At 47.4% G+C, this 12164-nt stretch overlaps 1 protein-coding gene across 2 annotated transcripts in view; it reads left to right on the top strand.

The window, feature by feature from the left end:
- The window catches only part of srp72 (signal recognition particle 72), a 171053-nt gene that overhangs the window by 99062 nt on the left and 59827 nt on the right, over positions 1-12164 (top strand). The window contains exon 14 of one of the 2 annotated variants that reach the window (XM_072495169.1): positions 1418-1569. The exons of the other annotated variant lie outside the window; for it this stretch is intronic. Within the exon in view, the coding sequence (XP_072351270.1) occupies positions 1418-1569 (152 nt within the window). The remainder of the gene's footprint in view (positions 1-1417; positions 1570-12164) is intronic. 2 annotated transcript variants of the gene reach the window in all.

Raw genomic sequence — 12164 nt, 5'->3', positions numbered from 1 at the left:
TTTAGATACTGTTGGGGCAGATGGCTCACCAGGGGAAGGCAGCAGTAGCCCGGTTCATGACACCGTTGCTGGCTCTGCTGCACAGGAGGGCTGGAAAAAGTGTGGCAGAGCTCTAGTGATAGGGGATTCATTTGTAAGAGGAACAGACAGGCGGTTCTGCGGTTGCAAACGAGACTCCAGGATGGTGTGTTGTCTCCAGGGTGCAAGGGTCTAGATGTCTTAGAGCAGCTGCAGGGCATTCTGGAGGGCAGGGTGAACAGCCAGCTGTCGTGATGCTTGTAGGTACCAATGATATAGGTTCAAAATGTGATGAGGTCCTAGAAGCTGAATTTAGGTGGAATTTTTCATTAAGTTGGAGAGCAACACAGTTAAGTCTGAGACTAGGGTCTTGAACTTAAATGAAAGTTAACTTTGATGGTATGAGACGTGCATTGGCTAGGATAAGCTGGGAAAAGATACTTAAGTGGTTGGTGGTGGATAGTCAATGGCAGACATTTAAAGAACACATGGATGAACTTCAACAATTGTACAAACCTGTCTGGTGCAAGAGTAATTCGGGGAAGGTAGCTCAACCATGGCTAACAAAGGAAATCGGGGATAGTATTAAAGCCAAAGAGGAGGCAGATTGAGTCGATTTCGGCGGCGTGAGAGCAGCTGGTTAGTCAATTTCAGCGGGAGCATTGCGGAAGGAGGTTGCTGGGAGGTAAGTCAACCTTTAAAAGCACTTCTCTTTGCAGGGGCAGGCCAGTCGATTTCGGCGGCGTGAGAGCAGCTGTTAGTCAATTTCAGCGGGAGCATTGCGGAAGGAGGTTGCTGGGAGGTAAGTCAACCTTTAAAAGCACTTCTCTTTGCAGGGGCAGGCCAGTCGATTTCGGCGGTGTGAGAGCAGCTGGTTAGTCAATTTCAGCGGGAGCATTGCGGAAGGAGGTTGCTGGGAGGTAAGTCAACCTTTAAAAGCACTTCTCTTTGCAGGGGCAGGCCAGTCGATTTCGGCGGCGTGAGAGCAGCTGGTTAGTCAATTTCAGCGGGAGCATTGCGGAAGGAGGTTGCTGGGAGGTAAGTCAACCTTTAAAAGCACTTCTCTTTGCAGGGGCAGGCCAGTCGATTTCGGCGGCGTGAGAGCAGCTGGTTAGTCAATTTCAGCGGGAGCATTGCGGAAGGAGGTTGCTGGGAGATAAGTCAACCTTTAAAAGCACTTCTCTTTGCAGGGGCAGGCCAGTCGATTTCGGCGGCGTGAGAGCAGCTGGTTAGTCAATTTCAGCGGGAGCATTGCGGAAGGAGGTTGCTGGGAGGTGAGTCAACCTTTAAAAGCACTTCTCTTTGCAGGGGCAGGCCAGTCGATTTCGGCGGGAGTGGAGCTGGCTGGTTAGTCAATTTCAGCAGGAGTTGAGAATTTTTCTTTTTTTTTTTAAATTAGTTTTTTAGGCGGGATCAGGAAGTCGACCCGCGGACGTCTGGGAAGACCCTCACCAATAAATTCTGGTGGAGAGGAAACCCGAGACACTACACGTGTAGTGTCTCCCACCCGCCCTCCTCCTCTAACCTAATAATAAAACCCATTGGTCTGAGGTAAGTACCATATTTTTATTATATTATTATTATTTTTTTATAAAAATTTAATTTAGTTGTTAGCCAGATCTTGGTAGAAAGTTAGAGGAATGGCAGGGAAGGGAGTGCAATGTTCCTCCTGCAGGATGTTTGAGGTGAGGGATGCAGTTAGTGTCCCTGCTGATTTTACCTGCAGGAAGTGCTGCCATCTCCAGCTCCTCCAAGACCGAGTTAGGGAACTGGAGCTGGAGTTGGAAGAACTTCGGATCATTCGGGAGGCAGAAGGGGTCATAGATAGCAGCTTCAGGGAATTAGTTACACCAAAGATTGGAGATAGGTGGGTAACTGTAAGAGGGACTGGGAAAAAACAGTCAGTGCAGGGATCCCCTGCGGTCGTTCCCCTGAGAAACAAGTATACCGCTTTGGATACTTGTGGGGGGGACGACTTACCAGGGGTAAGCCATGGGGTACGGGCCTCTGGCACGGAGTCTGTCCCTGTTGCTCAGAAGGGAAGGGGGGAGAGGAGCAGAGCATTAGTAATTGGGGACTCTATAGTCAGGGGCACAGATAGGAGATTTTGTGGGAGCGTGAGAGACTCACGTTTGGTATGTTGCCTCCCAGGTGCAAGGGTACGTGATGTCTCGGATCGTGTTTTCCGGGTCCTTAGGGGGGAGGGGGAGCAGCCCCAAGTCGTGGTCCACATTGGCACCAACGACATAAGTAGGAAAGGGGACAAGGATGTCAGGCAGGCTTTCAGGGAGCTAGGATGGAAGCTCAGAACTAGAACAAGCAGAGTTGTTATCTCTGGGTTGTTGCCCGTGCCACGTGATAGTGAGATGAGGAATAGGGAGAGAGAGCATTTAAACACGTGGCTACAGGGATGGTGCAGGCGGGAGGGTTTCAGATTTTTGGATAACTGGGGCTCTTTCTGGGGAAGGTGGGACCTCTACAGACAGGATGGTCTACATCTGAACCTGAGGGGCACAAATATCCTGGGGGGGAGATTTGTTAGTGCTCTTTGGGGGGGTTTAAACTAATGCAGCAGGGGCATGGGAACCTGGATTGTAGTTTTAGGGTAAGGGAGAATGAGAGTATAGAGGTCAGGAGCACAGATTTGACGTCGCAGGAGGGGGCCAGCGTTCAGGTAGGTGGTTTGAAGTGTGTCTACTTCAATGCCAGGAGTATACGAAACAAGGTAGGGGAACTGGCAGCGTGGGTTGGTACCTGGGACTTCGATGTTGTGGCCATTTCGGAGACATGGATAGAGCAGGGACAGGAATGGATGTTGCAGGTTCCGGGGTTTAGGTGTTTTAGTAAGCTCAGAGAAGGAGGCAAAAGAGGGGGAGGTGTGGCGCTGCTAGTCAAGAGCAGTATTACGGTGGCGGAGAGGATGCTAGATGGGGACTCTTCTTCCGAGGTAGTATTGGCTGAAGTTAGAAACAGGAAAGGAGAGGTCACCCTGTTGGGAGTTTTTTATAGGCCTCCTAATAGTTCTATGTAGAGGAATGTAGAGGAAAGGATGGCGAAGATGATTCTGGATATGAGCGAAAGTAACAGGGTAGTTATTATGGGAGACTTTAACTTTCCAAATATTGACTGGAAAAGATATAGTTCGAGTACAATAGATGGGTCGTTTTTTGTACAGTGTGTGCAGGAGGGTTTCCTGAAACAATATGTTGACAGGCCAACAAGAGGCGAGGCCACGTTGGATTTGGTTTTGGGTAATGAACCAGGCCAGGTGTTGGATTTGGAGGTAGGAGAGCACTTTGGGGACAGTGACCACAATTCGGTGACGTTTACGTTAATGATGGAAAGGGATAAGTATACACCGCAGGGCAAGAGTTATAGCTGGGGGAAGGGCAATTATGATGCCATTAGACGTGACTTGGGGGGGATAAGGTGGAGAAGTAGGCTGCAAGTGTTGGGCACACTGGATAAGTGGGGCTTGTTCCAGGATCAGCTACTGCGTGTTCTTGATAAGTATGTACCGGTCAGACAGGGAGGAAGGCGTCGAGCGAGGGAACCGTGGTTTACCAAGGAAGTGGAATCTCTTGTTAAGAGGAAGAAGAAGGCCTATGTGAAGATGAAGTGTGAAGTTTCGGTTGGGGCGATGGATAGTTACAAGGTAGCGAGGAAGGATCTAAAGAGAGAGCTCAGACGAGCAAGGAGGGGACATGAGAAGTATTTGGCAGGAAGGATCAAGGAAAACCCAAAAGCTTTCTATAGGTATGTCAGGAATAAGCGAATGACTAGGGAAAGAGTAGGACCAGTCAAGGACAGGGATGGGAAATTGTGTGTGGAGTCTGAAGAAATAGGCGAGATACTAAATGAATATTTTTCGTCAGTATTCACTCAGGAAAAAGATAATGTTGTGGAGGAGAATGCTGAGCCCCAGGCTAATAGAATAGATGGCATTGAGGTACGTAGGGAAGAGGTGTTGGCAATTCTGGACAGGCTGAAAATAGATAAGTCCCCGGGACCTGATGGGATTTATCCTAGGATTCTATGGGAGGCCAGGGAAGAGATTGCTGGACCTTTGGCTTTGATTTTTATGTCATCATTGGCTACAGGAATAGTGCCAGAGGACTGGAGGACAGCAAATGTGGTCCCTTTGTTCAAAAAGGGGAGCAGAGACAACCCCGGCAACTATAGACCGGTGAGCTTCACGTCTGTAGTGGGTAAAGCCTTGGAGGGGATTATAAGGGACAAGATTTATAATCATCTAGATAGGAATAATATGATCAGGGATAGTCAGCATGGCTTTGTGAAGGGTAGGTCATGCCTCACAAACCTTATTGAGTTCTTTGAGAAGGTGACTGAACAGGTAGACGAGGGTAGAGCAGTTGATGTGGTGTATATGGATTTCAGCAAAGCGTTTGATAAGGTTCCCCACGGTAGGCTATTGCAAAAAATACGGAGGCTGGGGATTGAGGGTGATTTAGAGATGTGGATCAGAAATTGGCTAGCTGAAAGAAGACAGAGGGTGGTGGTTGATGGGAAATGTTCAGAATGGAGTACAGTCACAAGTGGAGTACCACAAGGATCTGTTCTGGGGCCGTTGCTGTTTGTCATTTTTATCAATGACCTAGAGGAAGGCGCAGAAGGGTGGGTGAGTAAATTTGCAGACGATACTAAAGTCGGTGGTGTTGTCGATAGTGTGGAAGGATGTAGTAGGTTACAGAGGGATATAGATAAGCTGCAGAGCTGGGCTGAGAGGTGGCAAATGGAGTTTAATGTAGAGAAGTGTGAGGTGATTCACTTTGGAAGGAATAACAGGAATGCGGAATATTTGGCTAATGGTAAAGTTCTTGAAAGTGTGGCTGAGCAGAGGGATCTAGGTGTCCATGTACATAGATCCCTGAAAGTTGCCACCCAGGTTGATAGGGTTGTGAAGAAGGCCTATGGAGTGTTGGCCTTTATTGGTAGAGGGATTGAGTTCCGGAGTCGGGAGGTCATGTTGCAGCTGTACAGAACTCTGGTCCGGCCGCATTTGGAGTATTGCGTACAGTTCTGGTCACCGCATTATAGGAAGGACGTGGAGGCTTTGGAGCGGGTGCAGAGGAGATTTACCAGGATGTTGCCTGGTATGGAGGGAAAATCTTATGAGGAAAGGCTGATGGACTTGAGGTTGTTTTCGTTGGAGAGAAGAAGGTTAAGAGGAGACTTAATAGAGGCATACAAAATGATCAGGGGGTTGGATAGGGTGGACAGTGAGAGCCTTCTCCCGAGGATGGATATGGCTGGCACGAGGGGACATAACTTTAAACTGAGGGGTAATAGATATAGGACAGAGGTCAGAGGTAGGTTCTTTACGCAAAGAGTAGTGAGGCCATGGAATGCCCTACCTGCTACAGTAGTGAACTCGCCAACATTGAGGGCATTTAAAAGCTTATTGGATAAACATATGGATGATAATGGCATAGTGTAGGTTAGATGGCTTTTGTTTCGGTGCAACATCGTGGGCCGAAGGGCCTGTACTGCGCTGTTTTGTTCTATGTTCTATGTTCTATAAATTGGCCAGAAAAAGCAGCAGGCCTGAGGCCTGGGAGAAATTTTAAATTCAGCAGATGAGAACAAACGGTTCAATTTGGAATGAAAAAACAGAATACGAGAGTAAGCTTGTAGAAAACTTAAGAAGTGACTGTCGGTCCAAGTCAGCATGGATTCACTGAAGGGAAATCATGCTTGGCAAATCTTCTGAAATTTTTTGAGGATGTGACTAATAGTGCTCCCGAAAAGTCCCGAAAGACAGGTGAATTGGACATTTTGTATTCTCGAACAGGCGTTGGAATGTGGTGACTAGGGGCTTTTCACAGTAACTTCATTGCTACTTGTGACAATAACGATTATTATTGTTAAACCGTGAACCAGTGGATGTTGTGTATCTGGACTTTAGTGAACCAGGTGGGTTTTTACGATAATCGACTATGGTTTCATGGTCATCATTAGACTTTTAATTCCAGATATTGGATTGAGTTTAAATTCCATCACCTGTCATGGGATTCGAACCCAGGTCCCCAGATCATTACCCTGAGTCTCTGGATTACTAGTCCAGCGACAATACCACTATACCATTGCCTACCCTAAGGCTTTTGACAAGGTTCCACACAAGAGATTAGTGAACAAAACTAAAGCTAATGGTATTGGGGGAAATGTATTGACGTGGATAGAGAACTGGTTGGCAAACAGGAAGCAGAGAGTGGGAATAAATGGGTCCTTTTCAGAGTGGCAGGCAGTTACTAGTGGGGTACCGCAGGGTTCAGGGCTGGGGCAGGCTGGCTGAGTGGGCAAATACTTGGCAAACGCAATATAATGTGGGTAAATGTGAGGTTATCCACTTTGGTGGCAAAAACAGGAAGGCAGATTATTAATAGAATGGTGGCAGTTTAGGAAAAGGGGAAGTGCAACAAGACCCGAGTGTCATGGTGGAACAGAACGTAGAACATAGAACGATAGAGCGCAGTACAGGCCCTTCGGCCCACGATGTTGCACCGAAACAAAAGCCATCTAACCTACACTATGCCATTATCATCCATATGCTTATCCAATAAACTTTTAAATGCCCTCAATGTTGGCGAGTTTACTACTGTTGCAGGTAGGGCATTCCACGGCCTCACTACTCTTTGCGTAAAGAACCTACCTCTGACCTCTGTCCTATATCTATTACCCCTCAGTTTAAAGCTATGTCCCCTCGTGCTAGCCATTTCCATCCGCGGGAGAAGGCTCTCACTGTCCACCCTATCTAACCCCCTGATCATTTTGTATGCCTCTATTAAGTCTCTTCTTAACCTTCTTCTCTCTAACGAAAACAACCTCAAGTCCATCAGCCTTTCCTCATAAGATTTTCCCTCCATACCAGGCAACATCCTGGTAAATCTCCTCTGCACCCGCTCCAAAGCTTCCACGTCCTTCCTATAATGCGGTGACCAGAACTGTACGCAATACTCCAAATGCGGCCATACCAGAGTTTGTACAGCTGCAACATGACCTCATGACTCCGGAACTCAATCCCTCTACCAATAAAGGCCAACACTCCATAGGCCTTCTTCACAACCCTATCAACCTGGGTGGCAACTTTCAGGGATCTATGTACATGGACACCTAGATCCCTCTGCTCATCCACACTTCCAAGAACTTTACCATTAGCCAAATATTCCGCATTCCTGTTATTCCTTCCAAAGTGAATCACCTCACACTTCTCTACATTAAACTCCATTTGCCACCTCTCAGCCCAGCTCTGCAGCTTATCTATGTCCCTCTGTAACCTGCTACATCCTTCCGCACTGTCGACAACACCACCGACTTTAGTGTCGTCTGCAAATTTACTCACCCACCCTTCTGCGCCCTCCTCTAGGTCGTTGATAAAAATGACAAACAGCAACGGCCCCAGAACAGATCCTTGTGGTACGCCACTTGTAACTGAACTCCATTCTGAACACTTCCCATCAACCACCACCCTCTGTCTTCTTTCAGCTAGCCAATTTCTGATCCACATCTCTAAATCACCCTCAATCCCCAGCCTCCGTATTTTCTGCAATAGCCTACCGTGGGGAACCTTATCAAACGCTTTACTGAAATCCATATTCACCACATCAACTGCTCTACCCTCGTCTACCTGTTCAGTCACCTTCTCAAAGAACTCGATAAGGTTTGTGAGGCATGACCTACCCTTCATAAAGCCATGCTGACTATCCCTGATCATATTATTCCGATCTAGATGATTATAAATCTTGTCTCTTATAATCCCCTCCAAGACTTTACCCACAACAGACGTGAGGCTCACCGGTCTATAGTTGCTGGGGTTGTCTCTACTCCCCTTTTTGAACAAAGGGACCACATTTGCTATCCTCCAGTCCTCTGGCACTATTTCTGTAGCCAATGATGACATAAAAATCAAAGCCAAAGGCCCAGCAATCTCTTCCCTGGCTTCCCAGAGAATCCTGGGATAAATCCCATCAGGTCCTGGGGACTTATCTATTTTCAGCCTTTCCAGAATTGCCAACACCTCTTCCCTCCGTACCTCAATGCCATCTATTCTAATAGCCTGGGTCTCAGCATTCTCCTCCACAACATTATCTTTTTCCTGAGTGAATACTGACGAAAAATATTCATTTAGTATATCGCCTATCTCTTCAGACTCCACACACAACTTCCCATCCCTGTCCTTGACTGGCCCTACTCTTACCCTAGTCATTCTTTTATTCCTGACATACCTATAGAAAGCTTTTGGGTTTTCCTTGATCCTACCTGCCAAATATTTAACATGTCCCCTCCTTGCTCGTCTTAGCTCTCTCTTTAGATCCTTCCTCGCTACCTTGTAACTATCAATCGCCCCAACTGAAACTTCACACTTCATCTTCACATAGGCCTCCTTCTTCCTCTTAACAAGAGATTCCACTTCTTTGGTAAACCACGGTTCCCTCGCTCGACGCCTTCCTCCCTGCCTGACCGGTACGTACTTATCAAGAACACGCAGTAGCTGTTCCTTGAACAAGCTCCACTTATCCAGTGTGCCCAACACTTGCAGCCTACTTCTCCAAACTATCCCCCCCCCCCCCCCCCCCAAGTCATGTCTAATGGCATCATAATTGCCCTTCCCCCAGCTATAACTCTTGCCCTGCGGTGTATACTTATCCCTTTCCATCACTAACGTAAACGTCACCGAATTGTGGTCACTGTCCCCAAAGTGCTCTCCTACCTCCAAATCCAACACCTGGCCTGGTTCATTACCCAAAACCAAATCCAAAGTGGCCTCGCCTCTTGTTGGCCTGTCAACATATTGTGTCAGGAAACCCTCCTGCACACATTGTACAAAAATCGACCCATCTAATGTACTCGAACTATATCTTTTCCAGTCAATATTTGGAAAGTTAAAGTCTCCCGTAATAACTACCCTGTTACTTTCGCTCTTATCCAGAATCATCTTCGCCATCCTTTCCTCTACATCCCTAGAACTATTTGGAGGCCTATAGAAAACTCCCAACAGGGTGACCTCCTTTCCTGTTTCTAACCTCAGCCCATACTACCTCGGAAGAAGAGTCCCCATCTAGCATCCTCTCCGCCACCGTAATACTGCTCTTGACTAGCAGCGCCACACCTCCCCCTCTTTTGCCTCCTTCTCTGAGCTTACTAAAACACCTAAACCCCGGAACCTGCAACATCCATTCCTGTCCCTGCTCTATCCATGTCTCCGAAATGGCCACAACATCGAAGTCCCAGGTATCAACCCATGCTGCCAGTTCCCCTACCTTATTTCGTATACTCCTGGCATTGAAGTAGACACACTTCAAACCACCTACCTGAACACTGGCCCCCTCCTGCAAAGTCAAATCTGTGCTCCTGACCTCTATACTCTCATTCTCCTGTACCCTAAAACTACAATCCAGGTTCCCATGCCCCTGCTGCATTAGTTTAAACCCCCCCCCCCCAAAGAGCACTAACATATCTCCCCCCCAGGATATTTGTGCCCCTCAGGTTCAGATGTAGACCATCCTGTCTGAAGAGGTCCCACCTTCCCCAGAAAGAGCCCCAGTTATCCAGAAATCTGAATCCCTCCCGCCTGCACCATCCCTGTAGCCATGTGTTTAATTGCTCTCTCTCCCTATTCCTCATCTCATTATCACGTGGCACGGGCAACAACCCAGAGATAACAACTCTGTTCTCGTTCTGAGCTTCCATCCTAGCTGAATAATTGCTGAAGGTTGGCATTCGGATACAGCAGGCGGTGAGGAAAGCTAATGGCACGCTGGCCTTCATAGCAAGAGGATTTGAGTATAGGAGTGGGGATGTCTTGGTGCAGTTATACAGGGCCTTGGTGAGGCCACACCTTGAGTATTGTGTGCAGTTTTGGTCTCTACAAGTTTGAGGAAGGACATTCTTGCTATTGAGGGTGTCCAGCGAAGGTTCACCAGACTAATTCCTGGGATGGCAGGACTGACAGATGAAGAAAGACTGGATCGACTGGGCTTGTACTCACTGGAGTTTAGAAGAATGAGCGGGGATCTCATAGAAACAGATAAAATCCTGATGGGACTGGAAAGGCTCGATGTGAGAAGAATGTTCCCGATGTCCAGAGCTAGGGATCACACCCAAAGAATAAGGGGTAAGCCATTCAGGACTGAGATGCGGAAGAACTTCTTCTCTCAAGAGTGTTATGAACTTGTGGAATTCTCTATCACAGAAAGCTGTTGGGGCCAGTTCATTGGGTATATTCAAGAGGGAGCTGGACGGCTCGAAGGGCGAATGGCCTACTCCCGCACCTATTTTCTGCGGAACTACGATATAATTGCAATTACAGAGACCTGGCTAAAGGAGAGATGGGACTGACAGCTTAAAATTCCAGGACATTGTTGTTTTAAACGAGCAGAAGGGGAAACAAAAGAGGTTACGGGAGGATACTTTGGGGGGGGGGGGGGGGCGGGGGCAGATCTTGTCGTGAGGCATTATGGGTGAAGCTCAGGAATAAGAAGGGTGAAATCACAATGTTGGGAGTGTGCTATAGACGTCCCAACAGCCCGCAGGAGACAGGAACAGTTGTGTAGTCCGATACTGAAAAGGTATGAAAAAAGCCGGGTAGTTGTGATGGGCGACTTTAACTCCCCCATATTGACTGGGAATCCCTTACAGCCAGGGGCTCGGATGGAGAGCAATTTATTAGATGTGTCCAGGAGGGCTTTTTGATACAGTATGTTGACAATCCAGCCAGGAAGGGGGCCATACTAGACTTGGTATTGGGGAATGAGCCAGGCCAGGTGATTGGTGTTTCAGTGGGGCAGTATTTTGGGCTTAGCGACCATAATTCCATAAGATTTTGGGTAGTCCTGGATAAGGACAAGAGCGGCCGGTGGGTGAGGGTGCTTAATTGGTGAGGGCCAATTACATCCAAATTAGTCAGGAACTGGGGAATGTTCATTGGGAGCTGCTATTTGAGGGCAAATCCACGTCTGACATGTAGGAGGCTTTTAAAGGCCAGTTGATTGAAGTGCAGGATAAGCGTGTCCCTGCAGAAACGATGGATAGAAATGGCAGGATTCGGGAACCATGGAATACATATGTAAAAAGCAAGAGGGTGGATTGGACCACTTAAGGACAGTAGGACAGTGGGAGGAATCTGTGTGTTGAGCCAGAGGAAATGGGCGAGGTACTAAATGAATACTTTGCATCAGTGTTCACCAAAGAAAGGGACTTTGTGGATGCTGATTCTTGGGTAATGTGTGTGGACTTAAATCCGGATGGGGATTTACCCCAGAATACTGAGGGAAGCAAGGAAGGAAACTGCCTGGGGCCTTGACTGACATCTTTGTATCCTCATTGGCTACAGGTGAGATCTCAGATGACTGGGAATAGTTAATGTGGTACCGCCTGTTTAAGAAAGGTAGCAGGGATAATCCAGGAAACTATAGGCCGGTGAGCCTCACATCGGTAGTCGGTAACTATGTAGAGAATTCTCAGGGACAGGATTTATACCCATTTGGAAACACATGAACTCATTAGCTATAGCCAGCTTGGTTTTGTGAAGGGAGGTCGTGCCTCACTAACTTGATCGAGTTTTTAAAAAAATATATATTTTATTCAAGATTTTTTGGCCAAACATAACAGTTCATAGTTTTTCTTTTAAACAACAATACAGCATATAAATAACCCAGTGGCCAGTTTTAACAAGTAAATAAATAATATATAAACAAAAACAAAACTAAATGGCAACTGCCTTGTCCAAAATAGTTACTCTCCAAAGATACAATCCAACAGTCCAATATACATACCCTATAACAAATGTCTATACATATACAATGACATCCCTAAGAGCCTCGCCCGGATCCTCTTTCTCTCCGCCACCCCCCCCCCCCCCCCCCCCCCCCCCCCGAGTTGCTGCTGTTGTCTTTCTTTCTTTTTCATTCCCTCTATCGTTCTGTGAGGTAGTTGACGAACGGTTGCCACCGCCTGGTGAACCCTTGAGCCGAACCCCTTAATACGAACGTGATCCGTTCTAACTTTATAAACCCTGCCATGTCATTTATCCAGGTCTCCACGCCCGGGGTTTGGCTTCCTTCCACATAAGCAATATCCTGTGCTGGGCTACTAGGGACGCAAAGGCCAAAACATCAGCCTCTCTCGCC

The sequence above is a fragment of the Scyliorhinus torazame genome, chromosome 3 (genome assembly GCF_047496885.1).
Source record: "Scyliorhinus torazame isolate Kashiwa2021f chromosome 3, sScyTor2.1, whole genome shotgun sequence".
NCBI classification, from domain to species: Eukaryota; Metazoa; Chordata; class Chondrichthyes; order Carcharhiniformes; family Scyliorhinidae; genus Scyliorhinus; species Scyliorhinus torazame.
Note: the sequence above shows the minus strand (reverse complement) of the source record. Positions and strands in the feature narration are given on the sequence as shown.